We start from the raw sequence: 26,571 nt of genomic DNA on the forward strand, positions 1-26,571 counted from the left end.
GAGATCTGGTACCGAATCTTTACCTGGCGTTTTATAAGGCGTCCTGCATTGATTGACGAGTTGTACGAGTGCTCCATGTAACAAAACAAGACAAAAATACTGTCTTACATAATGGACCGATCGAGTTCACGAAATGATTAATATAGGACGTGCCACAACTCAGGGTTGTCACCTTGTGCGAATGATTTCGTTCCTAGTGTGACTATCCTTAATGTACAACAGAACATTCAACTCTACCATCAGTATGGAAACATGGATCACTTGGGTTATATTAACGGTACATATTCCGTAGGAATGTCCACATAGATCGTGTTAATTAACCACGAAGTAACCAATATAATAATTCCCTACCGACGTTTCTATTCAAATCATGAAAAGGATAAGCAGTCTACCCTTCAGTAGTTAATGTACGGTCCATCAGGATTACAATCAGCTAAGGACAGATATTGTAAACTTAACTACGTGAACTCAATGTGCTTCATTTCTAAGCAGTGATATTACTGTGATAAATGTGGTAATTCTTCACGCTATGTGCACACCGTCTAATACATCGCTACATAGTTAGGTCGAGACACGATAAAACAAGACTGGAATTCCCTGAAAACCAATCATGTCATAATTCTGTGTAGAGATATATATGGATCACAGTGTCGTGTCTTATACACACTATTGTGTCTTTTTGTAATACACTACTGGCATAGTCAGTAATCAAAGTTCCTGTTGAGTTATCCGGAATGTCCAAAACAGAGGCGGCCATTCGTGCTGTTGAGTGTTTTTCGTCAACGCCTCGTCTAATCAAAATCGCCTTTGTCCTTATCAACCTTGCATATCTACTATTCATCGTCGGATTCTCTACAAATGGCTGGGTCTACACTTCTCGTACAGGCCAGAGTTCAATTGGCAGACAAGGACTGTTCAACCATTGCGCCGGTTCCGGTATTTTCACGTGCTGCCAGAGTCTTAACTCATACCTGAGCGATCACAAAGTTGATGGGGTACCAGGTAAAAATTAACGTTTGTTATAAGAACAATATAATTAATTAATAATGACATATAGTCCTACAGTAATTTCCCTCTTCGCTTGTTACGTACATAAATTATCACCATAGCTTATAACACAATAGATAGTGCGACTAATTATATATAATCTATCCTATCTGATATAACTATTGGAACGTCACCTGAACTAAACTGGGGTTTTTTAGACTCAAAATATCAAATCTTATTAAAACGGTACAGTAATACAACATGAACATACTTTATAAACGTAACCTGTCAACACTGGTACAACATAAAATCCAAATCTCTATAAACGTAACTTGTCCACACTGGTACAACATAAAATCCAAATCTCTATAAACGTAACTTGTCAACACTGGTACAACATAAAATCCAAATCTCTATAAACGTACTCTGTCAACACTGGTACAACATAAAATCCAAATCTCTATAAACGTAACTTGTCCACACTGGTACAACATAAAATCCAAATCTCTATAAACGTAACTTGTCCACACTGGTACAACATAAAATCCAAATCTCTATAAACGTAACTTGTCCACACTGGTACAACATAAAATCCAAATCTCTATAAACGTACTCTGTCCACACTGGTACAACATAAAATCCAAATCTCTATAAACGTAACTTGTCAACACTGGTACAACATAAAATCCAAATCTCGCTCCAAAACGTGTATCTACCCCTATCCTATATCAATATATTGAAATCATTGTGGTCTCGGTAAAAACCGTCGTTAAATATCCCACGACAATTGACTTATTGTTTCAATAATGTTAAGTGATCTTCACAGATCCCATTAATTTGTTAGTTTGTTAATCTCAAGCCCTATTGTTGAAAGTTTTAATATTCATTTTACTATCATATGTTCATGTCGACAATGAAATGTAAATATAAGTTATGTTGTCCTCGGTTTACCTTACATGTAGAATCCCAACCCTTTCATTTTAACGAACACAGTATACATAGACTGGTGATGGTTGTGTTTTACTAGACCTAAGGAATGGTAGATACAAAAGTTTCCTATAGACTGGTGATGTTGTGTTTAACTTGACCCAAGGAATGGTAGATACAAAGGTTTCCTATAGACTGGTGATGGTTGTGTTTAACTTGACCTAAGGAATGGTAGATACAAAAGTTTCCTATAGACTGGTGATGTTGTGTTTAACTTGACCCAAGGAATGGTAGATACAAAAGTTTCCTATAGACTGGTGATGTTGTGTTTAACTTGACCTAAGGAATGGTAGATACAAAAGTTTCCTATAGACTGGTGATGTTGTGTTTAACTTGACCTAAGGAATGGTATCGATACAAACGTTTCCTATAGACTGGTGATGATTGTGTTTAACTTGACCCAAGGAATGGTAGATACAAAAATTTCCTAAAGACTGGTGATGTTGTGTTTAACTTGACCTAAGGAATGGTAGATACAAAAGTTTCCTAAAGACTGGTGATGTTGTGTTTAACTTGACCTTAGGAATGGTAGATACAAAAGTTTCCTATAGACTGGTGATGTTGTGTTTAACTTGACCTAAGGAATGGTAGATACAAACGTTTCCTATAGACTGGTGATGTTGTGTTTAACTTGACCTAAGGAATGGTAGATACAAACGTTTCCTATAGACTGGTGATGTTGTGTTTAACTTGACCTAAGGAATGACAGATACAAAAGTTTCCTATAGACTGGTGATGTTGTGTTTAACTTGACCTAAGGAATGGTAGATACAAATGTTTCCTATAGACTGGTGATGTTGTGTTTAACATGACCTAAGGAATGGTAGATACAAAAGTTTCCTATAGACTGGTGATGATTGTTTACTTGACCCAAGGAATGGTAGATACAAAAGTTTCCTACAGACTGGTGATGTTGTGTTTCATTTGACCTATGGAATGGTATCTACACAAAAGTTTCCTATAGGCTGGTGATGATTGTTTTATTTGACCTAAGGAATGGTATCTACACAAAAGTTTCCTATAGACTGGTGATGTTGTGTTTAACTTGACCTAAGGAATGGTATCGATACAAAAGTTTCCTATAGACTGGTGATGATTGTTTACTTGACCTAAGGAATGGTAGATACAAACGTTTCCTATAGACTGGTGATGTTGTGTTTAACTTGACCTAAGGAATGGTAGATACAAAAGTTTCCTATAGACTGGCGATGTTGTGTTTAACTTGACCCAAGGAATGGTAGATACAAAAGTTTCCTATAAGACTGGTGATGTTGTGTTTTACTTGACCTGAGGAATGGTAGATACAAAAGTCTCATATAGACTGGTGATGTTGTGTTTAACTTGACCTAAGGAATGGTAGATACAAAAGTTTCCTATAGACTGGTGATGATTGTGTTTAACTTGACCTAAGGAATGGTAGATACAAAAGTTTCCTAATGACCTAAGGAATGGTAGATACAAAAGTTTCCTATAGACTGGTGATAATTGTGTTTAACTTGACCTTAGGAATGGTAGATACAAAAGTTTCCTAATGACCTAAGGAATGGTAGATACAAACGTTTCCTATAGACTGGTGATGTTGTGTTTAACTTGACTTAAGGAATGGTAGATACAAAAGTTTCCTATAGACTGGTGATGGTTGTGTTTTACTTGACTTAAGGAATGGTAGATACAAAAGTTTCCTATAGACTGGTGATAATTGTGTTTAACTTGACCTTAGGAATGGTAGATACAAAAGTTTCCTAATGACCTAAGGAATGGTAGATACAAAAGTTTCCTATAGACTGGTGATAATTGTGTTTAACTTGACCTAAGGAATGGTAGATACAAAAGTTTCCTATAGACTGGTGATAATTGTGTTTAACTTGACCTTAGGAATGGTAGATACAGAAGTTTCCTATAGACTGGTGATGTTTGTTTAACTTGACCTTAGGAATGGTAGATACAGAAGTTTCCTATAGACTGGTGATGTTTGTTTAACTTGACCTTAGGAATGGTAGATACAAACGTTTCCTATAGTCTGGTGATGATTGTGTTTAACTTGACCTAAGGAATGACAGATACAAATGTTTCCTATAGACTGGTGATGTTGTGTTAAACTTGACCTAAGGAATGGTAGATACAAGTTTCCTATAGACTGGTGATGCTGTGTTTAACTTGACCTATGGAATGGTAGATACAAAAGTTTCCTCAAGACTGGTGATGTTGTGTTTTATTTGACCTAAGGAATGGTAGATACAGAAGTTTCCTATAGACTGGTGATGATTGTGTTTAACTTGACCGAAGGAATGGTAGATACAAAAGTTTCCTAAAGACTGGTGATGTTGTGTTTAACTTGACCTAAGGAATGGTAGATACAAAAGTTTCCTATATACTGGTGATGTTTGTTTAACTTGACCTAAGGAATGGTAGATACAAAAGTTTCCTATAGACTGGTGATGTTTGTTTAACTTGACCTAAGGAATGGTAGATACAAACGTTTCCTATAGACTGGTGATGTTGTGTTTAACTTGACTTAAGGAATGGTAGATACAAAAGTTTCCTATAGACTGGTGATGTTGTGTTTAACTTGACCTTAGGAATGGTAGATACAAAAGTTTCCTATAGACTGGTGATGTTGTGTTTAACTTGACCTAAGGAATGGTAGATACAAACGTTTCCTATAGACTGGTGATGTTGTGTTTTACCTGACCTAAGGAATGGTAGATACAAAAGTCTCCTCTGAACACAGTACACATTCCGATATAGCCTTCAACGGCCATAAAACGTTTCCCCTACTGTTTGAACATTTCTCTTCAAACAATTAGAATCTTGATTGGGTTTACATATCATATCGGAGTTCAATAAACGTTATGATTTTTTTGAAACGACGAAAGAACCTATCAGGAGTATTCTGCTTTCATTTAAAGTATCAAATGACAATACAATCGGAGATTTCATATATCGATTGCCAATGAAAAATCCGAGACTAAAAACAGTATTTGACGCTTGAGGGCCAACCCAAAAAAAAGAATTTCCAATGTTGCATCGACCAACATGTGTACGAGTTACCTCCCCTTGCACCAACCCTGGAAGCAAGCGTATTAATTTGCGCAGAAAAAAAATCGAAATACTCAATGATAAAACAGGTCATTTTGTATGATTTTAACGCCTTTTCTATTTATCTGTCTTAAAACATTTTGCGGAAGGAGATATTGTGCTGTTAGTTTTTTGGTATATAAAAGGGTTTTACAAATGTACTTTCCTTCTTTACAATTCAATATCAATATACATATTTGATAACATGAGGAATCTACTCAAATCAAATCTAAGAAATGAAGTAGGGATCAAGGGAAGTGTCAAAATCCAAGATAGCTGTCGTCGGCCATATTGTTTCCCAAATCGGGACCTACATGACATGAAGTTTGGGAAATATCCTTCCAGCATTTCCCAAGAAATAACGATAACGAACTTTAAGAGTGAAAATATGATGGCTGTCTGCGAAACATTTCTTATAAAAAAAGGCACATTTACGGGCCAAGAGAAACCTGTATACATGCATAAAATTTGAGAAATATGTTTCCGGTATTTTGTTTCCCCAATCAGACTCAAAATCAAATGGGCACAACTAGGCAAAAAGGGATATCTGCACATCAAGTTTAAGAAATACCCTTCCAGTACTTCTCAGGAAATGGCGATAACAATCTTCAACAGTCGAACTTTGAGATGGCAGTCTGTCAGCCATCTTGTTTTTACGATAAGGCAAACATTGAAATGGTGCAGCTAAAGACCAAGGCCAACCTACACATCAAGTTTGAGAAATATATTTCAATTTGATAGTTTATAAATGGACAACAGTCGGACGCCACGCGAACGGACCACTGACCATTGACGAAAGGCGATTTGAATAGCTATATTTCCATCCTATGAAATTTTAAACATAATAAGCCGTATCGTTCCTTCAGTCAGTATTGTTTTGCTAATCAAGGAGGGGTCGGCTTTATCTAAAATGTACCAGCGATTTTTTGAGGGATTCCGACACTTTCATGATATTCACGCTCACATATGCCGCTGCTGACATCAAAAGGCTAAAACTTTCGCTAGCGTTTCACGTAAACACATAAGAATGGGAACCGTATTAAATGTCTGAATTGATATTGTTTTCGTTGGTGAGGTCTGACCACGAGATAGATCTTCTTTTTTCGTTTTAATACACTGTAATATTAATTACGCAAAACGTCAATTTAACCCACACGGGAACACAATTTACTACAGCTACTGGTGTTTTATATCTAATCAGGTCGTTTATGTTACAGCATGGATAGACTTTACGAGGGCGATTTTAAGCTTTGGGATAATATCGTCATCAGTTGCCATAGTAACGATCTACATATGCTCTATGGTGGACACCAATACAGTGAGCAGAATAAAATTACTTTACCTCCAGCGCACCTGCTACATCGCTTCATACATATCTGGTACGTACACGTATGGAGGTTCGGTGCGACAAACGACCATCATCTTTTCACGCATTCGACTAACCGAAATCTCCGACACTTCCACTGCCATCAGATCTTTAATGTCCCAAGTACTACATGAAGTTTTTCTACTAAACCTTAAATGATATATCATTTTATTTCAAGAAAGAAACATTTAACTTATACTTGTGTGTTAAAACCGAATTCCCCGCTCCATCATTCCTTTCAACTCCGTTGCTATACCACAGATCTTTGTGAAATGTCTTTCTGTTTGGAAGCGAATACACCACGCTACAAGCCTTAACAACTAAACTGTATTGTAATGCGTTTTGACAGGTGTGTTCCTACTGCTAGGTGCCACGGTTTATGGGTCAATGTTCGGGAAGGACGACTGGCACTCCGGAGCATCCCTTCATGGTTCCTACGGTATTACTACGATGGCCGGTATTATATTTGTGATAGCAGGAACCGCTACTTCTGCCACAAACCAACGCAATAGATCTACAGGCGGGTACCACTTACAATTCTACTCGTATTGAGATTTGTTTAATTAAATAGTATGGACGAGACTTGACCTCCAATCCCCGAACTGAACCACACCTTTCCGCCCCTGAAGGCTCAGGCTCCCATTTCCACTTTGCTCCAAAAGTTCTGTTACACTTGGAACGTTTAAATCAAATGACCAGCCAACAAAATTTCAGAAAAAGGGTTGTAATATCCGTAAGATGAAAACCATGTATAAGAATCATCGTCAACATCATGATCTTTTTTTTTTAAAATAGTCCCTTGAGCGATATGAAGTCAGGTGTGTTTGATACATTGTGGTTGTTAATACACCTTGTGGATTTGTTGCTTCCACCATTGTTCGTGACCTCACCGGATTTACATGACCGGTGTCATTGGTGAAGCAGAAAATGCTTACCCTTCCGGAACGCCTTGTACTTATTCAAGGATTTCAATGACAAACAACCGACGGCTGAACACCACCATATCATACTATTGATTAAATTATGCGTGCATAAAACGTTTAAGTCTCACTTGGGTTATTTGCCACGGCAAGACACAAATATTTATCAATGACTTTAAAATACACATTATTTCAAATGCCATGCTTTGTATACATGCATATTGACCTGTCGTAATTACTTTGCAGTTGACAATCGGCCAGACGAGCAGGACAACTGCGGACCGTCCGAAACAACGATACCCACCGCTCCTCCAGTTGAGCAGTGCTGTATATGCCTCGATAACCATGTGAACGCAGCTTTTATACCGTGTGGACACGAGAGTTGTTGCTTAGATTGTGCCAACACACTTCTTAACCGCCCATGTCCGATGTGTCGAGTGGATATCAGAAATGTCTTAAGGACATACAGGACATGACGAAATCCCTTATCGATATACAACATGTATCTATCGAAAGATGGGTATTTGAAATACTTACACGTGCGATGATTCTTAACATGTTTAAAATTTACATGTAACAAACATTTTTCAAGAAATAACACAATACTGTACATAGTTCCGAGACATTTTATTTTTAATCCAGATACCCAATGGATCTGTATCGCTAACTTAATCCGAGAAAAGGATTTAAGGTTAAACATCTTTGACTTCAATTTCCTTGAAAAATATATTCATGCCATTCATTTGAATATCAATACCCTGGGTTGGCATCCATTCGTCTCAGCATACATACATTGTATATCAGTGGTCAAATGTCATCACTCTAAGCCTTTTGAGCTTTCAGAACTTGTTCAACTGTCTTAAACAAATTTGACCCCTATGACCCTTGATACAGTTGTATAAGTTAATGTTATTCATTTACGCAAATCGTGTAGCGCTTCTTCCACGCATGTAATGTTCCCAACATAAAGCTTGAAGGCCTTTTGGTTACCGAGATGACGTTTGGATATTTACGAACGTTTGACCACTGTGGCCTTGAAAGTAGCTCAAGGTCATTCATTTTGACAAATCTGGTAGCACTTCCGTCAACATGCCACAGGTCTAGTATCAGGTCCCTTGGCCTCTTGAATAATGGGAAGACGTTGTTTAAAGATTTTAGCACATTTGAGCAAACTTACGAGGGCTGATTGATAAGGTGTGAGGTTCTTATTGAAGAGAAGGATTTGAACAACATAACCCCTTCGGTATCTATATACGTCTGCCAGTGGTGTTTTAAATAAGGGCCTCAATGCCACCTTCATAGAACTCCTTTCTTAGCTGTTCAGAAAGTCATCCACTGCTTGTTAGGCTTAGGGTTAGGGTGCCTGAAATAGCTTTTTTCAGGTTTGGAAATAGATGATCGAGCAAGATCAGGTGAATAAGGCGGATGCTCAATCAATTTAAAGCCACAACCGTGAATGGCAGCTATGGCAATGACAGACTCTTTCACCCTAACGATTTTGTCCATTCTGCAAAAGCCGCTTGTCCTGTTTAATTTAGGGTGCTACCTCGTCGATATAAACTAATTACACGAGACCAGTCCTTGGGTAACATAGACAGAGAACAGTATGACTTAAAAAGAACATCCTTGAATACCTCCTTCAATACCAGGCTCACAACTTATCAATCAGCCCTCATAGGAGCAATTTACCACGGCATGCTAATCGCACTACATCTGGTCCCTGGGCTTCTTGGTTATTGATGACGTTTTTAGATTTTAGCAAAGTTGACCCATGTGGTCTTGAATGTAGGTCAAAGTCGTTCATTAGAGCAAACTTGGTATCTCTTCACCCTAACATGCTACAAGCTTAATGTGAGGTCGCTGGGCCTCTTTGTTATTGAGAAGTCATTTAACGCTATCGCCTCCCATTTCTATTTCAATTAATCACATTTGACATAAACACACCAAGAAAGCAATGCCTGATGTGATTTCTCGAATTTACATTTAAACATGTAAGGCTGTCATAAAACAATGCCTATAAGATCGACAGTTATGCATATAAACCACTCGTCAGTACTACTATACACATTAATATATTACTCTGAAAAGCTGAGGATTTCTTCAATTTCTGTCATTCTCCTAGACTAAATAATTCATTGCCTTGCCAAAGCAAAAAGAGTACAGTACATTTTTTTTTAAATGCTTTGCGTATAAATCCACAATCTGAAAATACATAAAGTCATAGAGAGGAAATCACATTGTAATATTAATGTTATATTGCATATATATAACCGCTCATATTCAACCTTTGTAGCACATAACTTCAGATTAGAAATTTCAATATTCAACATTTTACCATAATATATTTTGAATATGAGGATTCCTAGAAACTGTTCCTCAGAGCAGCAATTGAAAAATCAAATAAAATGTTCAAGTTAAATTTGATAACCGGATATAAATATGCAAAATGACTAGATTATAAACAAACACTTATCCCTTCTATATACCACTCGCTTATACCACATCAGCACACATTTCCATGGTAAAATCAACAAGTTAATTACATAACATTTTTATGATACAGCAGGTATGCATCATGTGATAAAAATTACTATAATCAACACGTCTTAAATCATTTGTAAATGGTAACAACGACGATAAACATATAATCCACGAAATGATGGATGATCAGGAAACTTATGGACTCAAGATCAAGAAACTTCAGAGTGTCTGGAATTGGTTAAAACCATTTGTAGCTTAAATTAAGAATAAATACAAACACCATATAGTAAACCACATTTTTCAAATATCACAAAACAATAATATGCCAATATTTGCATCACTGTTTGTCAAAGCACGCTGATTTCTAACAAACACCTGCGTGCAGACATACAGTATTCATCACGCTCCCACTAGGGATGAGTGATCTCATCACAAACATACACAGGATAAAATTATATAAAAATACAAAGATACATATTAAGATAGTAAACTAAGAAATTGAGTCTCTAAATCAGGTAAGACCTTCGGTGGTACAAAAAGGCTAAAAGTGCATTATCAGCCTGGAATTTTGCTGTATTTTTTTTTAAATATCAGATCTACAAAAATTTCTGTTGAGTGTCAATCATGATCAAGAATTATATCACATAGGAAAACTTACTAAATGAGGAATGTTCAATAACTATCATTAAAGTGAAACACGTATACAACTATACATACCAAACAAAAACAATACCATGTACAGTATATATTGTATCAAACAATACTTTTGGCGTAGTTTTGCTTTTGCCCTCATTGTTACTCTAAATCTACCCTGACAACAATGTAACAACCTTTCCATCATATTTCGTTCCATAATAACAAAAATGTACAATATAAAAATATCTACATCAGATCTATTATCCATGTATCTGATGTAGTATTACAGTTGTAAATTCTAACTGGTTGAATCATCAACTATAAATGAAGCTAGATACTGGTGAATTCTGTTACAGAGCGTGATGTGATATTTATTCTACATAAAATTTTCAATCAGTATACAAATTTATAAAAAGAGCATAGCATAATCTTATTCACAAATTATTTCATTTATCCCATGAACTGTAAAACAGGTGTATTGGATGATAGATTGAACTATCTTACAAAAACATGTTTTCACTTTATGATGTTGTGCAGATGCGTTTCCTATCCATGAATTGACCAATATCAGATACACAAATTGCAACTTTTTTTTTTTTTAATATTCACGTTCATTTTAACAAAAATAAATGATTTTTATATACATGGTGACCTTTAACCATTTTTCCTTTCCCAAAGTTTATAGAATGAGTACCTCCACATACATTTGTAATTGTGCAAAACCCTATGTTTATCTTTTGGTTGAATGGCCACACATATTTTACATTGAACTGGATCAACTTATGACAGTGTGTATAAGTAACAAACAGGTAGATGGAAGCCAGGCGTGTCAGACAAATGTTACAAGTTATACATCACTATACCAACAGTGGAAATGACGTAGGCCAATTCCACATATATTAAAACTCACTTATTGCTGCAGACCTTGTTGTTTTCAGTGGTCTTCACCTGTCTTTAGATGTTCCTATTTGAATGTAACTAAATAATTGTAACAGTTAACAAACTATTATCACCACTTTAACACAAAGGTAAATACAAATCAGTGATCAAATCTTACCGTGCTTATCATATTATTGCTCACCAACATGTATACGTTAAAAAGACATATTCTTCTAACCATCTCTGTATTTATGCAAGTTGCATCAAGGGTTTTTATGTCATTAAGGACAAGTCTAGGTACTGTAACAGATTTGGTGTCCTGAGATTAAGTATGGGGCTAGATACAGTATTTTCTCAGCATTTGGTGTTCAGAGATTAAGAATGGGGCTAGCTACAATATTTTCTCAGCATTTGATGTCAAGAGAGTTAAGATGGAGCTTGGTACAGTACTTTCTCAGCATTTGCATGGTGTCCAGAGATCAAGGATGGGGCTAGGTTGGGTATTTTTGAATGGGTCTAGGTACAATGTTTTTCGATGTCTTAGTCCCAACTAGTGTTTTTCATAATGTCGTGAACTGATGTTTTTTTTTGTTTTTTTTAGATATTCTTTTTAGCTCCCCCAAAAATTTGTTTTCCTTCAAAACTTTTAGATTGTACATAGAGTAGCTGACAAATCATAAATGCACTATTAGTGTAAATGATCACACCTCTATCACCTTGATTACAATTTTAGCCTTTGACAAGGTTAATACATGTCTTTTCTCGGGTTAATTATAAAACCATGTACTGACTGTAAACAAAAGACAATGACTTTTATTCATATATATACATTATTGTAATTCCAATTTTAATATATTGAGTGCACATGAACATTCACTAAAAAGTTACAACAAGAAACAGTTGCAAATGATAGTTAAATACCACACAATCCAAAGAGTAAAACATCAAAAAGTTAAGAAATTAATTTATAAATCATATAATCACTCCAAATTTCAGAGACATATTGCTTGTCTACAGATGTCTTTGTTGTAACTGTGTTTAAGATATTGGACATTATGGGACAATGCCAAGGGAAGTAATTCAAAATCACTGGGATAATAAGTTTTTTAACAAACTTTTTTTAAGCACAAGAGGTCAATATAATAATTGTTTTTATCGCTTTGAAGGAGTCATGTGGCCTAATTTCAGCCAATCATAATTTGTGAAAAATATCATTCTATCACAATTGTCATTATTTCTTATATAGTACATTTTTGTATAGTGTATAATTTATATAGTGATCATACAGCAACATAATTCCTTAATGTTGTAGCATTCTTCAAGAAAACTATTTGATGCTTATAATGATCCAAGGTTTTGAATTACCTCCACAGCTGTGATCTAGATGGTGTATAAAACAATCGGCTTTAAAACACTGTTATCACTACTTTTATGTAAGTCACAACCAGTGTGCCATCTACCGGTATTACACATTATCAATTAACACCAATTAAAATTGATATCTATTTTTCTCACAATACAGTCCAACCGGCCTTAGTCTATCTCTCTAGTGCCTGTATATTTTCCTTCCAATATTATTCATTATTATCTTGGACCTGGATAAAGAGACCAACTGTCGTATGTGACCTTTTTTATTGCCTCCTTCAGAAGGTCATGACACTTGTTTGACTGTATAGTACTTGGGTAAAATTTCTGTAAATGATCATGATGTAACCTTTTGTGAATGAGTGTGATGGCAATTTACATGATTTGACTAGAAACGTAACAAGACAAACACTTTTAATTAAGGCTTACTAGTGTTTTTCTTTTTTCTTATCCTGTCCCCAAACAAAATTATAATTTTGTTCCATTGAATGATGATGCTGTTCCTCCCGGGCTGCTTCACTGTCTCCTTCCTGTGGAGGTACAAAAAACATGTCAGTCTGCCTTACAAACTTTGACTTTAATCAGCTTGGCTTTAAAAACCATCATCCTGTTCTAATATGATCTATAATTACACTGATCATGATCGAAAGAGATTCACTTAAATAAGCACAATAAAGCAATGATTCAGGATCAAGTGCTAATATAGCTTTGGATACAGGGAACAAATAGATCAATACCTATATACAGCTTTGGATACAGGTAACAAATATATCAATACCTATATACAGCTTTGCATACAGGTAACAAATATATCAATACCTATATACAGCTTTGGATACAGGTAACAAATATATCAATACCTATATATAGCTTTGGATACAGGTAACAAATATATCAATACCTATATATAGCTTTGGATACAGGTAACAAATATATCAATACCTACATATAGCTTTGGATACAGGTAACAAATATATCAATACCTATATACAGCTTTGGATACAGGTAACAAATAGATCAATACCTACATATAGCTTTGGATACAGGTATACAGCTTTGGATACAGGTAACAAATATATCAATACCTATATACAGCTTTACATACAGGTAACAAATACTAAAGATCAATACCTATATATAGCTTTACATACAGGTAACAAATAGATCAATACCTATATACAGCTTTGGATACAGGTAACAAATAGATCAATACCTATATACAGCTTTGCATACAGGTAACAAATACTAAAGATCAATACCTATATATAGCTTTACATACAGGTAACAAATACTAAAGATTAATACCTATAGCTTTCATTAAAATATCAAAGCTCATTAATGAAATCCTTGTCATTATACTAGATGTAAATAATTGTTACTAGTACCAAATGGTGTTATGGTCCTATAACAAACATTGCTATTACTGACAACTTAATAAAGCTTGGGGGCTAGCGAGGGATTTGTTATATTATATTGACCACTTTGAAAGAAGAAGCTTTTAAGATGACATCTAATGGCTCTTCTGTAATACATACCAATATAGAGACTATCATATTTTTAAAACTTTTAGACTCTTCATCAGAGAGTACATGTACACTGTCCTCATCTCCTTGGTAACCTGCTGTTATTATTTTCACCTGGATCTTCCCACCTGTTGAACAAATTAGCAAAGATTTAAAATCATAATAACAAAACTGAGAAACACTTAAATTGTACTGGCAAAAATTGAAATCAAAAGAATGATATTGTATAACTAACACAACACATTACAAAACATGGATACATATACAGCCATCACAACAGACAACAACACACAGATACATGTACAGCCATCACAACAGACAACAACACACAGATACATGTACAGCCAACACAACAGACAACAACACACAGATACATGTACAGCCATCACAACAGACAACAACACACGGATACATGTACAGCCAACACAACAGACAACAACAAACAGATACATGTACAGACAACACAACAGACAACAACACACGGGTACATGTACAGCCAACACAACAGACAACAACACACGGGTACATGTACAGCCAACACAACAGACAACAACACACAGATACATGTACAGCCATCACAACAGACAACAACACACAGATACATGTACAGCCAACACAACAGACAACAACACACGGATACATGTACAGCCAACACAACAGACAACAACACACGGATACATGTACAGCCAACACAACAGACAACAACACACAGATCCAATGTCCATATGATAATACAATTCTACCTCTACACAGGTGCCTGTTTTAAGGATCAGAATATCCGACTTTACCTCCAAGGTCCAGACCAGCTTCCTCCAGTCCCTCCTTCACTTCCTGTTCCAGTTTGTCAGTTTCGGTTGTTTGTTTGGCCTGTAGAGCTCCATGATCCATTTTGGTCACTTTTGTAACCCTTATTTTTACCCTATCATCTTTAGATTGAACAGGTCCTGCAATCCATAAAATATTCATAAAATCTATAAAAAAAATATTCAAATTGATACCTATAGACAGAGTTTGTAAAATAACAATGTATTGATAAAAACATATTGGGTGTTTTTGGAGTATCAATCATTCACTTTGATAGTAACTTGATAAGAAAATGTACAAAATGTATTGATGATACAGATACCGATTAAAAATTGAAGTGTAAACAGATACCCATATCATGGTATTAACACTATCGTGACATGAGTAGCAGTTTCCATCGATTAAGTGACTAATAACTTACATCATCTAGCTGTTTAATAAGTTACCTTTATTTGTCAAATAAGTATACAAAGCATAAACTTACTGGACAGCTACTGCGTTATTGGTCACTTATTTATATAATTAATCAGTAGCTGGGAATAGCAACATAAACTGTAAATCACTAATATTTCGCTTGGGATTTATTTTCGCATTAATTCGCGAGGAGAGTCGAACGCGAATTCAAATCCCTCATGAATATTTATATAAGAATGACAAGAATAAGTGGCGTCCAATTTTGAATCTATCGTAATCTTTAGTTGGTGAACAGACATCGCCATTTAAGCGATAATAGAATGATAGATTATATACTTATATCAGAGGGTAATTTTATATCACAAAACACCAAAATTTCACACACAAAAAAAACCCGCTGAACAATAATATTGTAGTTGAACTCGGACTAAAATACCTCATTTAGCTAATTTAAGCACAGTAGGTCCGGTCCCAAGGATCCGGGATGGTCACCCGGAAGATGTCGTACTTTATTAATTACCCGCGCTGTTGTTTATGTCAGCTTACTTGTATGTCGTACTTAACATCGCTTGATTCTACATGTTTGTTCACTGTTTCCGTAATTGGGACCGGCAAATTATCTTTCGTTACTATTTTTTTAATTGGAGATCTGTGGCGTGGTCATGTCGGTGAAATAATGCAGAAAAACTATATATGAACGGGCGTGACACTTGTATATAGCCTAGAGGCATATACAGGTACGTGCATACAATTCAGTATAGACAGACATCGCTATCACATGATATTTCTTGTACCATCACATGACTTTTATAAACAAAATGGCTACCAACATGGAAATATCGCCGACCTGTTAACGTCATTTGCAAATTTAAAGTCATTTTGAGGTCAGAATTCGCGAAATTATGTACAGTGTATTCGCGAATAAGTCGAATGAGGTGAGTTCGTGAAATTAAGTACTCGCGAAACAAAAGTGATTTACAGTCAATGCTTGAAATAGCTGCCCATTTTCCATAAAAATTACCTTTGGCTTCGTTTTTCAAATCGCCTGACACTAAAACTTCATTATCATTCTGATCTGTTGTCTCATCAATGTCTTCTCCAGAATGATGAGATTTTTCTTTTAACATGCTTATTTCCTTGTCAACTTTCCTTATATCTGAAAATAGCATTAGTTTTAACTGAAATCAAATACATGTACAGAAGTTTGTATACTGACTATTGTAATGAAAGACATACAGAAAATATTTTTATATGGAATTTAGCATCCTCCGAAACAGCAAGGGTCATATAAGGATGAATATTAAGGAGATACACAGTCTAGCTCACATGAAGATGAATGTCAAGGAGACACCAACAATCAGGGCAATATAAAGATGCATGTCAATGAGAAACAAAGAGAGGAAAATGAAGCACAGAAAAAAAAGAATGAAAGAACAGAGAAGAAGGTACATATCATATAGGAACGTAAACAATTGTCAAGGGCAGATAAGCCATTATCTAAAGATGTTACAATCAAGACAGCCATATTATAAATATCATGTCTTTTAAAATGCTTGTCCGATAAAATTTCTATTAATTGCAATTGTTTGGTTTGATATATTAATGCAGGATCAGGTATAAAGTATATTTTCTGCTGTCCTCAATCGGTCTGTTTTCTATGTATGGGTTATTTTCTTCAAGTTACTTTACAAGTGATCATTTCTTTAATGTAAAGATTTAATATATTATAGCAATCGTGTATTGAAATACTGGAGACAATGGATTACCTCCCTTTGGCATTGTCAGTCATTACCGCTATCTATGAAGTCATAATATAATGTGAGCCCCATTTTTAGTACTTAAGGGGTAGAATCAAAATGCGATATTGACCTGATTAAACCTCACATAAAGAGGCAAAACTAGTTGGCCAATTAAAGAAGCACTCATTTACTGGTGACACTTGGGTATGTTGTGATTGGAAAAAAAGTCTTTAGAATTACATTGTATAAAAGCTAATATAAATTTCTCATCATCGAGCACACTTTCCAGTATCCATACTCAATGTGCTGCACACCACTTACATGTATGAGCCCACTAAGTTTTGAACTTGGGTTTGCTTTTGTTTGGATGTAACATTTCAAATAACAATTTGATAGATTTATATGATCCCACTTTTTTCTTTTATCACTCACCTTTTTCAGTTTTATCCAATTTATCCAGTAATTTATTGAGAACTTTTGACATGTGTTGAAATGTTTCTGATCTATCTAGATCTGTGTTGAGCTCCTCATCTGTCATCCCCAGCTCCTCACCAGCCTGTAAATAGTTAAAACGTCGTCTAGAATTCATAGGGATGAGTTGGGCCTTCCCTTTATCTAAATGGGAAATGTCTTTAGATATAATTATATATAAAAGAATGTGCATACTTTGAGCAACAATGATCGATACACTTTATCTATGGATTCTAAAGATGACCTTAGCTTGAATTCCTAAAACGTACACACATTCCTGGTTATCTCATGGAATAACTTTTGTAGCTTGATCAAAATTTGTCAAGAAATCAAATTTCTATTAATAGTGTCTGATTCAGTCCTTGACCTTGGCCTTTGGAACCAGAAAAATGAAAACAATTTGTGGTTTTCTAATCCATGACCTTTCAAATTCAAAAGAGATGAAAGTTGCTACAGTTATAACAATGATTTGAAGCATAGCCAGATCAAATGCTGAAACTCAAATTACCAACTCTGAGCTACAGAAGAGGAAGAGGGGACATGATTGTGATGTTTAAACAAGAGGCCCAATGGGCCTGTATCGCTCACCTGGCTCTACAGCAACTTTGAAGTTGATTGAGGTCATTTCTACAGATACTATGCTGATTATCATAGTAAGCTAGGTTTATTCATATTAATAAATTTTCTAGTCCTTCATTCCAGCATTTTATTGGCCTAATATCTGGTCTAGGAGGCTCTTGGCTATCGCAAAATTATTTTTTACAGATTTAAGACGATTTCACCCCTGTGACCTTAAATGTAGGTCAAGGGTCATTCATTTGAACAAACTTTGTAGCCCTTCACCCAAGCATGCTACAGGCCAAATATCAAGTCCCTGGGCCTCTTGGTTATTGAGAAGAAGTTGTTTGAAGATTATAGCCTATTTGACCCATGTGACCTTGAATGAAGGTCAAGGTCATTTATTTGAACAAACTTGGTAGCCCCTCACCCCAGCATGCTACAGGCCCAATATCAAGTCCCTGGGCCTCTTGGTTATTGAGAAGAAGTTGTTTGAAGATTATAGCCTATTTGACCAATGTGACCTTGAATGAAGGTCAAGGTCATTTATTTGAACAAACTTTGTAGCCCTTCACCCAAACATGCTACAGGCCCAATATCAAGTTCCTGGGCCTCTTGGTTATTGAGAAGAAGTCGTTTGAAGATTATAGCCTATTTGACCAGTGTGACCTTGAATGAAGGTCAAGGTCATTTATTTGAACAAACTTGGTAGTCCTTCACCCCAGCAAGCTACAGGCTCAATATCAAGTCCCTTGGCATCTTGGTTATTGAGAAGAAGTCGTTTGAAGATTATAGCCTATTTGACAAATGTGACCTTGAATGAAGGTCACAGTCATTTATTTTAACAAACTTAGTAGCCCTTCATCCCAGCATGCTACAGACCCAATATCAAGTCCCTGGACCTCTTGGTTATTGAGAAGAAGTCGTTTGAAGATTATAGCCTATTTGACCCATGTGACCTTGAATGAAGGTCAAGGTCAATTATTTGATCAAACTTGGTAGCCCTTCACCCCAGTATGCTACAGGCCCAATATGAAGTTCCTGGGCCTCTTGGTTATTGAGAAGAAGTTGTTTAAATGAAAAAGTTGACGCCGGACGGCCGGACGGACGGACGGACGGACGACGGACGCCGCACCATGGCATAAGCTCACTTGCCCTTCGGGCAGGTGAGCTAAAAAAACAAATGTTTATAACTTTGCAAGAATTTCATCAAGATGCGGAAAGATCAATCACAAAGACAGGGAATAAGAGATAGCCAATGAAATATTTCCACAAAATGTAAGACTAGATATTCAAAAGAACTTGTTTGTCTGTGAATTATAAGATTAATATTGTGAGAACCAGGAACTCCTTTATATTATAGGTCCGAGATAACTCTGTAAAATATTTAACCATTATGATTTTGAGTTCGGTGAAGAGGGTGAATAGATCCTGTATCGGTAAATAAGCCTAATTTAAGTATGGCGCAGGAAAAAGCTGGACTGGAAACAAGAGGAGGGAAATAGGGGTAACACTATCTATATGACACACGGTACACACCCCACAGCCTCATACACAAAACCTCAGGTTATAACCTTCAGTCAGCTCCACTTTATTTTTTTTTTTTACATTACACTGACATTACAGTAAATTATTGTTCTTACCTCATTGATGATATTGTCGAATTCTCGCATCATGCTTTCTTGAATTCTCTTCTTCATTGAAAGAAATCTATTTTTATTTTTTCTGAAAAAATCTTTATATTGCGATATCTTTAATGCATCCATTTCTTCTAAATCTGGAAAAGAAACAACTTCATCATGAACATAACTTAAAACTAAGACAAAGTGTGTTCCCCCTTAGGCCCTGAACAATGGATACCATCAGACAAATAGGCTCTTAAAAATGTGTACTATCACACTTAGGCTCTGAACAATGGATACCATCATACATAGGCTCTTAAAAATGTGTACTATCACACTTAGGCCCTGAACTATGAATACCATCAGACAAATAGGCTCTTAAAAATGTGTACTATCACACTTAGGCTCTGAACAATGGATACAATCAAACCTAGGCCCTAAACAATTTACATTGTATATTATCACACTTAGACTCTGAACAATGGATTCCATCATACTTAGACCCTAAACAATGGATACCGTCAGACTTAGGCCTTGAAAAAGGGGTACCATCATACCTAGATCTATTAGAACACCATCAATAGCCTCCAGTAATTGTTCTTATTCTTTACATTTACAACAAATAAGGAGCAATTCCTGAAAACAGGTCTCAACTGGTATATTCTACTTTCTTCTATAGCTTTACCTTTGTTAAATTCTTTTATCATGTCCAATTCCGTTTCATCTAAATCTTCATCAAGTGCCTGTGTCATAATATCCATTTTCTTCAAATTTAATCTGAAAACAAAAAAGAAAATTTGCAAACTTCAATATCTATCAATATCTCTAATGTTTCTTTATTTAAAAACTGTTTTTAAAGCAAATGTCTATTGATTGCTTTGTCTTAAATGAAGTTTTACAATGAATACACCCATGATGAATACACCCATGACCTTACTTTTTATCTTGAAGAGACTCGTCCTCTAAGGCTGTGCCACTACTTGTGCCCACATCTTTGTCATCCTCCTCCTCTAAATGAGATTTAAGATAAGCATCAGCATCCTCCTGAGCTTTTTGCACTGCCTCTTTTAGTTCGTCCATGTTGCGTATTATCTTAACACTGTGTGGCTTCATCTTCAGACCGGTGTCGCCCTCTGTCAAACAAGTCAGTCAAACAATGAGGTAATCACAAACCTCTTGTAGATCACAAACAAATCATGTTTAACTTGGTTGGAATATGAAAGAAGGGGAGGTAAGTCTCTAGTAGAGTGAAGCTAAACCACTTACCTTCCTCCATGTATTTCTTCAAGTTTTCATTAAGGGAAGATTTGAGAAGTGTTTGAAGCTGTTTATTGTCACCAATTGATGATTCCATGAAATCCTCTAGATCCTTATCAAACTCATTTTCTATCTCGGTTTGTATGTCTGTTGGCCCTGATGTCTCAGTTTCAGTCGGCCCCAAATCCTCATTTTCTGTTAGCCCAGCCATATTACCATCTGATGGCCCTGCTACTGTCTGAGGATCTGTTAGCCCAGCTACATCATTATCTGTTTGCCTGATCTTTGGGTCTGTTGCTGTCGTTGTCCTATGTCTTTGAGAATTTTCATCTTTCCACTCAATATCAGATTTTAACATTTTTTGTATAGATGATTTATCTGCAAAAAAGGAAATCATTTGAACAAAAATTCATTTAATTGGTGTTGCAATGAAAATGATATAGATCATTAAATAAATGATAGTTCGTACAATAATATCTGATAAGCTTATCAGAACACTCAAATGAGATTAGTAAAATCGTAGTCATCGCCCACTCTATAATAATACAAAATGATACACACTCCTTTACTGCTCCTCTCTCCTTCCTCACTTCTTAAAAATGTGCATTAAAAATTAAAATTAGAAGTCTTCCAAAACCTTACCCCAAAAGACTTCAAAAGTGAGTATTGATGCTGAAAAAGTTGAAAGTCCATAACATTGTGAAATTGAAGTAAGAGATCCAAGAAGGATCATGGCGCCAACCATTTTGTGATATTTATTTGTTCTATGTATGATATTTTCTTTACTTTAATGATCTAATAACAGGAATATGAAATCTTAGAGACATCTTAGTGAAGAATTTTTCTGTAAATTAGAAAAAGTGAGAGTGTAATCCACTACTAGGTATGTCAGTCCCAGATAGGTATGTCAGCTGTAAGAATGTATGCAAGTCCAAAGCATAGTATGTATGCCAGTCCGGAGACAATAGGACAATCCTTAGACATTAAGGGTATCCCAATTCTAACAGAATTCCCAGTGTGCCAGTCCTAGAGAGTGGGCCAGTTCAGAGACAGTATATGCCAGTAATAATGGACTATGCCAGTCCTAGGAGAGTTCCTGGTATACCAGTCTTAAGAGAGCATATACTAGTACTGAGGGAGTAGGCCTTTCCTAAGAGTGTTCCTGGTAAGAGAGCATATACTAGTACTGAGGGAGTAGGCCTTTCCTAAGAGGTTTCCTGGTAAGAGAGCATATACTAGTACTGAGGGAGTAGGCCTTTCCTAAGAGTGTTCCTAATATGCCAATCCTGAGACAGTATACCGACTCCATGATATATATCAGTACAATATAAGTCTATCAGTTTACCAGATTGTTCTTTTAACTTTGCTAGGTGTTCCTGCTGAAGCTTTTGTTTTTTTAATTTTGCTTGTTTTTCCTGTTCTCGTTTTCTTTCTCTCTCTTCTTCGAGTCTCTGTTGCTCTATAAAATAAAGAATAAATTTCAAACATGTGTATTTACAAAAATCACTTGAAAATATAATTTAACTTTGAGAAATAATTTGTTTCCTGATAAATTTAAAACAATAAAGGCCACAGTTTGGTATCTTATACATTCCATGAAAATAGTTAGCTTAACACTTTGCAGGGAGCTGTTTGAATATAATCAGCAGCACAAAAGACAAATTTTCTTGCAACACATTTCATACATGTATATAAATAACAGTGTAGTACATGTACTACCAGTACCCAGTTTCCTTCATTTTAAATGTGATCTATCTATATGAAATATGACTCAGGAGAGAAATATCACAGCTTGTATATATAACACTTAACACTTTTTTCTTGGGATTCATTTTCCATAATCTAAATATACATGTAAGTCAAACCAAAAGTTGAATACCAAGTTAAAATAGCAGAAAATTTATAAAAAATTTGATTCTGTAGACTGTACCAAGTTGATGCTGTTTGTACTCTATGAATTGTGTTTCGGAGAGAAGTGGTTGACAGGTGATAGGAACAGGTGTATTTTTGGTGGGAGGTTTCAGGTACGGGTGGTGGCAGATCTTGGTCGTGTGGACAGTCAGTATATATCCACACGTCTCTGGCTCATCAATACGAGCAATTGAATCTCCAGCTCCTTCCTCGCATACAAACTGTAACATCACAAAACATCAAACAATTTGAACTCCATGCATCCGATGAATTGCAAATCATAACAAGAGGCCCATGAGGGCCTGCATTCCTCACCTGGATATTTTAGTAATCATGGCAAAAATGTTTCAAGCTATATTTTAATTATTTTTCTACCTTTATTTGCTGCATCTTCCAACAATGGTTTAAAGTTGTTTTTTTTTCTATTTTGCAACATTTCCCCTATTAGACTCCATCTCTCCAGCCCCAAGGGACCCATACCCTCCGTTTATACAACATTAGATTTCCTTTGTCCAATAATGCTTTTAAACTAAATTTCATTAAAATCTATTAAACTAACTTTCACTAAAATCCATTAAGTCATTTAGGACTAGTAGGGATTTAAAGGATTTACCTCAATTCACCCATATATGGCCCCACCCCTCTAGCCCCAGGGTCAGTCATCATTTATACAAAATCTTGCTCCTTTCATCAAGGATATTTCTGATCATATTTGGTTAAAACCAATTCAAATCAGTACTTTATGACTAATACAAGAATGTAGTGATTTAAAGGACTCATATTTATTTCCCTTTTGGGCCCTTCACCAGCAGCCTTACAATTTAATTGTCCCATAGCTGTACATGTATTCTTAGACTATTGCTACATCTATGACACAATTAAGTCAGCTGGAACAATAGGAATTAATTAACATATATCAATCTTTTTCAGATGGGGTAGCATGACATTAAATAAGGACTTATATTAGGTGATAAGACCCTTGTTATAGGGGTTAAAGTAATGTCCTCGACCGCTCAAACAGCATACTCACCCTAACTTCTGTCTTCCTTGGTCGACCTGTCAGATCACATCGTGTACCATTGATATACTGCTGACTGTGGTACCTATTTAATCTATTATAGTTCTTCACTCTCTTGTCCTGCAAACAGGTCATTAATATGCATAAATACTGACACAACATAATACCTTGTAGTTTTAAGCATTTTGAGAACTTTACAGCAATAAACAATATCTCCATATTTAGAGGCTATTGTGGGGCTTTATTTACAGCCAAAATTCTGATATACCCCCATTATTCTTCAAAAATATCTTACAGATATACATGTATATATGTACTCCCACTTTGTGCATATCTCTCGACTTGATATAACAGTCATGTTACTGGATGGCTATGGACACAGATATGGTGCATGAAGGAGACAACCTACCTGGTCTGTTTTGTTATTCCAGTCAAATTCAGATTCATAGTATCCAAGGAATGTTACATCACCAACGATCTTACCATCTGAAAAGTTAGAATACTTACATATTAGGTCTGTTGATATACTGAAATGCCATTAACAGTTTAATACTGGTCTTGTACTTAACTCTGATACAATTTGAATGTAATTACATACTTCCCTGACAACAACATGTAATGTATTGAATTAATTAATTTATTACATTTCATTGTTTGTTTTACATCTGTTTACTAATGTAGTAAACTTTGTACCATGAAACAATCTAAATAGCTGTCAATCAAGTACTATCTAATGTTCCATGTTATGCTATGTATATATATATACTGTACACCAAATTGTCCTTAAATCAATATGGAATTATAAATCAATATTCAGCTGGTACCCTTTCACTTTGAATTGAAATGATGGTGTAAATTTACTGTCATTTTTTTACTATCTATAGTTATCTCCACAGCATCTCTATGCATAACTGTTAATTGAATGTTAGATTTAAGGTTACATACATATACAAGTACATAGCACTAAATTCAAATATACAACTGATACACGTGTGCATCCTTTATACCTTCAATATGAAACTGCCTGATGTATTTTCCATAACAAAATTCATAACTCCACCAATCTTTATTCTAAAAAAGAAAACAAACATTTTTGCATTTGCAGTATGATAATTGATACATTTTTGACACGCCAGTTTTGTTTTAAGTATCTATATGTATGTACAATGGCAAACATTAATATCTGATTTTAAACTCTTTTGATACAAATGATATTTTGTAAATAAAATATATTATTCAGAAGAGTTGAGCATACAGGTATTCATTTTTTTCCATTTTTATGGAGATCGGAGGTTAATTACACAATTTGTAACAATTTACATTCTAGGGCTGACTGTACCTACTATGTTTACTAACTTTGTCATGTAGACTACATTTACTTAAATCTTAACATACAGTAAAACCCCATTTACACGAAACCCTGTTTATTCAAAAACCTCTCATTCATCTAATACATGTATACATAGTTTGCTTAGTCGTGACCGATCTCTCGTACATATTCTATGTAAAACAAATTAAAATGATTAGTCAAACCGTTATTCCTCCAATACCCCTTATTCCTCGAACAGTAATTTATCACCGATCTTCATTATCATAGCATTAATCCTATCTGTTTGTCGAACTGGTGTCACCTGTTCTGCCAGACATACTTTTTTTTATCTCTGTTTCACCTCGGCACTACCTCCAGCTAAGAATAGTCTACCGGTATTGATTACACTACGATGTGTTGACAGAGGTGTCAGCTGATCATCAGAGAATCTAGAAAAGCTTTCACATAAACTCAAACCGCTGTGCTGATGAAAGTGACTCTATATTTGTATTTGTGTTAAACCATACTTCAGTGTGGAGACATAAAGCGGAAAATCAATATTTTTTCCCTAATAGGTGGGGTTTTATTTCACAATTATATTATTAGTATCATTTGATTATTATTTAGTTATCGGTAATTAATAATATCAATACTTAATAACAGCACAAATACGGTTTCACAATGCATACATATGATCAAATTGTAGACAACTTGAAAATCATGTAATCCTTGAACTATTGATCAGGTTCCCGCAAGTAAGAAGCGTTTTAGTGTTCATACACCTGTGTTTATACATGTACCATATCTTATCTTTACATATAAATACATCAAAAGTAATACATATGTTATATTTAACAAACCTTGAATAAACACGGTCCTGCTTCTAAAGGTTTCAACAATTCAGGAATCCCCGTCTCCATAGCAACTTTCTCCTCCTCTTCTTTTTTCTTGTCTGCTTCCATTCTATCAGGATAGCTACATCTGTAGTGTTGCCCATATTTGGATCTGACCTGTATGTTATTACTAGAGCTGGCTGTATTCTGAAAATATAACAGCACATACACAATATAGCCATTTATAATATTTATAATGTACATAATTACATAACAGGACACTAAAACAACTGCCACTTCCCCCTTTACAGATTCTTCCTTTTTTGTAGGAGTCCCCTTCTTTATTTCTGAACCTGTGGCAGAACTAATTAAGAGCCAGTGTAGATGTGGGTATGTGGAATCTCAATTTAACA

General features: G+C 35.4%; 2 protein-coding genes across 2 annotated transcripts in view; one reads left to right on the forward strand and one right to left on the reverse strand.

Annotated features, from left to right (window-relative positions):
- The first annotated feature begins 61 nt into the window (after positions 1-61).
- On the forward strand, positions 62-7,953 carry LOC117317404. Its single transcript, XM_033872218.1, has 4 exons — positions 62-1,002; positions 6,270-6,431; positions 6,768-6,938; positions 7,585-7,953. Exons 1-4 carry the CDS (start codon positions 735-737, stop codon positions 7,812-7,814), a joined length of 831 nt encoding a protein of 276 aa, XP_033728109.1. The 5' UTR covers positions 62-734; the 3' UTR covers positions 7,815-7,953.
- Positions 7,949-26,571, reverse strand: part of LOC117317393 (protein OS-9-like) — a 21,195-nt gene continuing 2,572 nt past the window's right edge. Inside the window, exons 2-16 of the mRNA XM_033872208.1 lie at positions 26,186-26,365; positions 25,024-25,087; positions 24,426-24,502; positions 24,029-24,136; positions 23,018-23,219; positions 22,433-22,546; positions 21,097-21,465; positions 20,768-20,963; positions 20,516-20,607; positions 19,852-19,985; positions 17,612-17,735; positions 16,462-16,596; positions 15,011-15,166; positions 14,235-14,350; positions 7,949-13,229 (exon numbers count right to left, since the gene is read on the reverse strand). Of these exons, the coding sequence (XP_033728099.1) occupies positions 13,128-13,229; positions 14,235-14,350; positions 15,011-15,166; positions 16,462-16,596; positions 17,612-17,735; positions 19,852-19,985; positions 20,516-20,607; positions 20,768-20,963; positions 21,097-21,465; positions 22,433-22,546; positions 23,018-23,219; positions 24,029-24,136; positions 24,426-24,502; positions 25,024-25,087; positions 26,186-26,365 (2,169 nt within the window). The 3' untranslated portion in view covers positions 7,949-13,127. The remainder of the gene's footprint in view (positions 13,230-14,234; positions 14,351-15,010; positions 15,167-16,461; positions 16,597-17,611; positions 17,736-19,851; positions 19,986-20,515; positions 20,608-20,767; positions 20,964-21,096; positions 21,466-22,432; positions 22,547-23,017; positions 23,220-24,028; positions 24,137-24,425; positions 24,503-25,023; positions 25,088-26,185; positions 26,366-26,571) is intronic.

This window comes from Pecten maximus, chromosome 2 (genome assembly GCF_902652985.1).
Source record: "Pecten maximus chromosome 2, xPecMax1.1, whole genome shotgun sequence".
NCBI classification, from domain to species: Eukaryota; Metazoa; Mollusca; class Bivalvia; order Pectinida; family Pectinidae; genus Pecten; species Pecten maximus.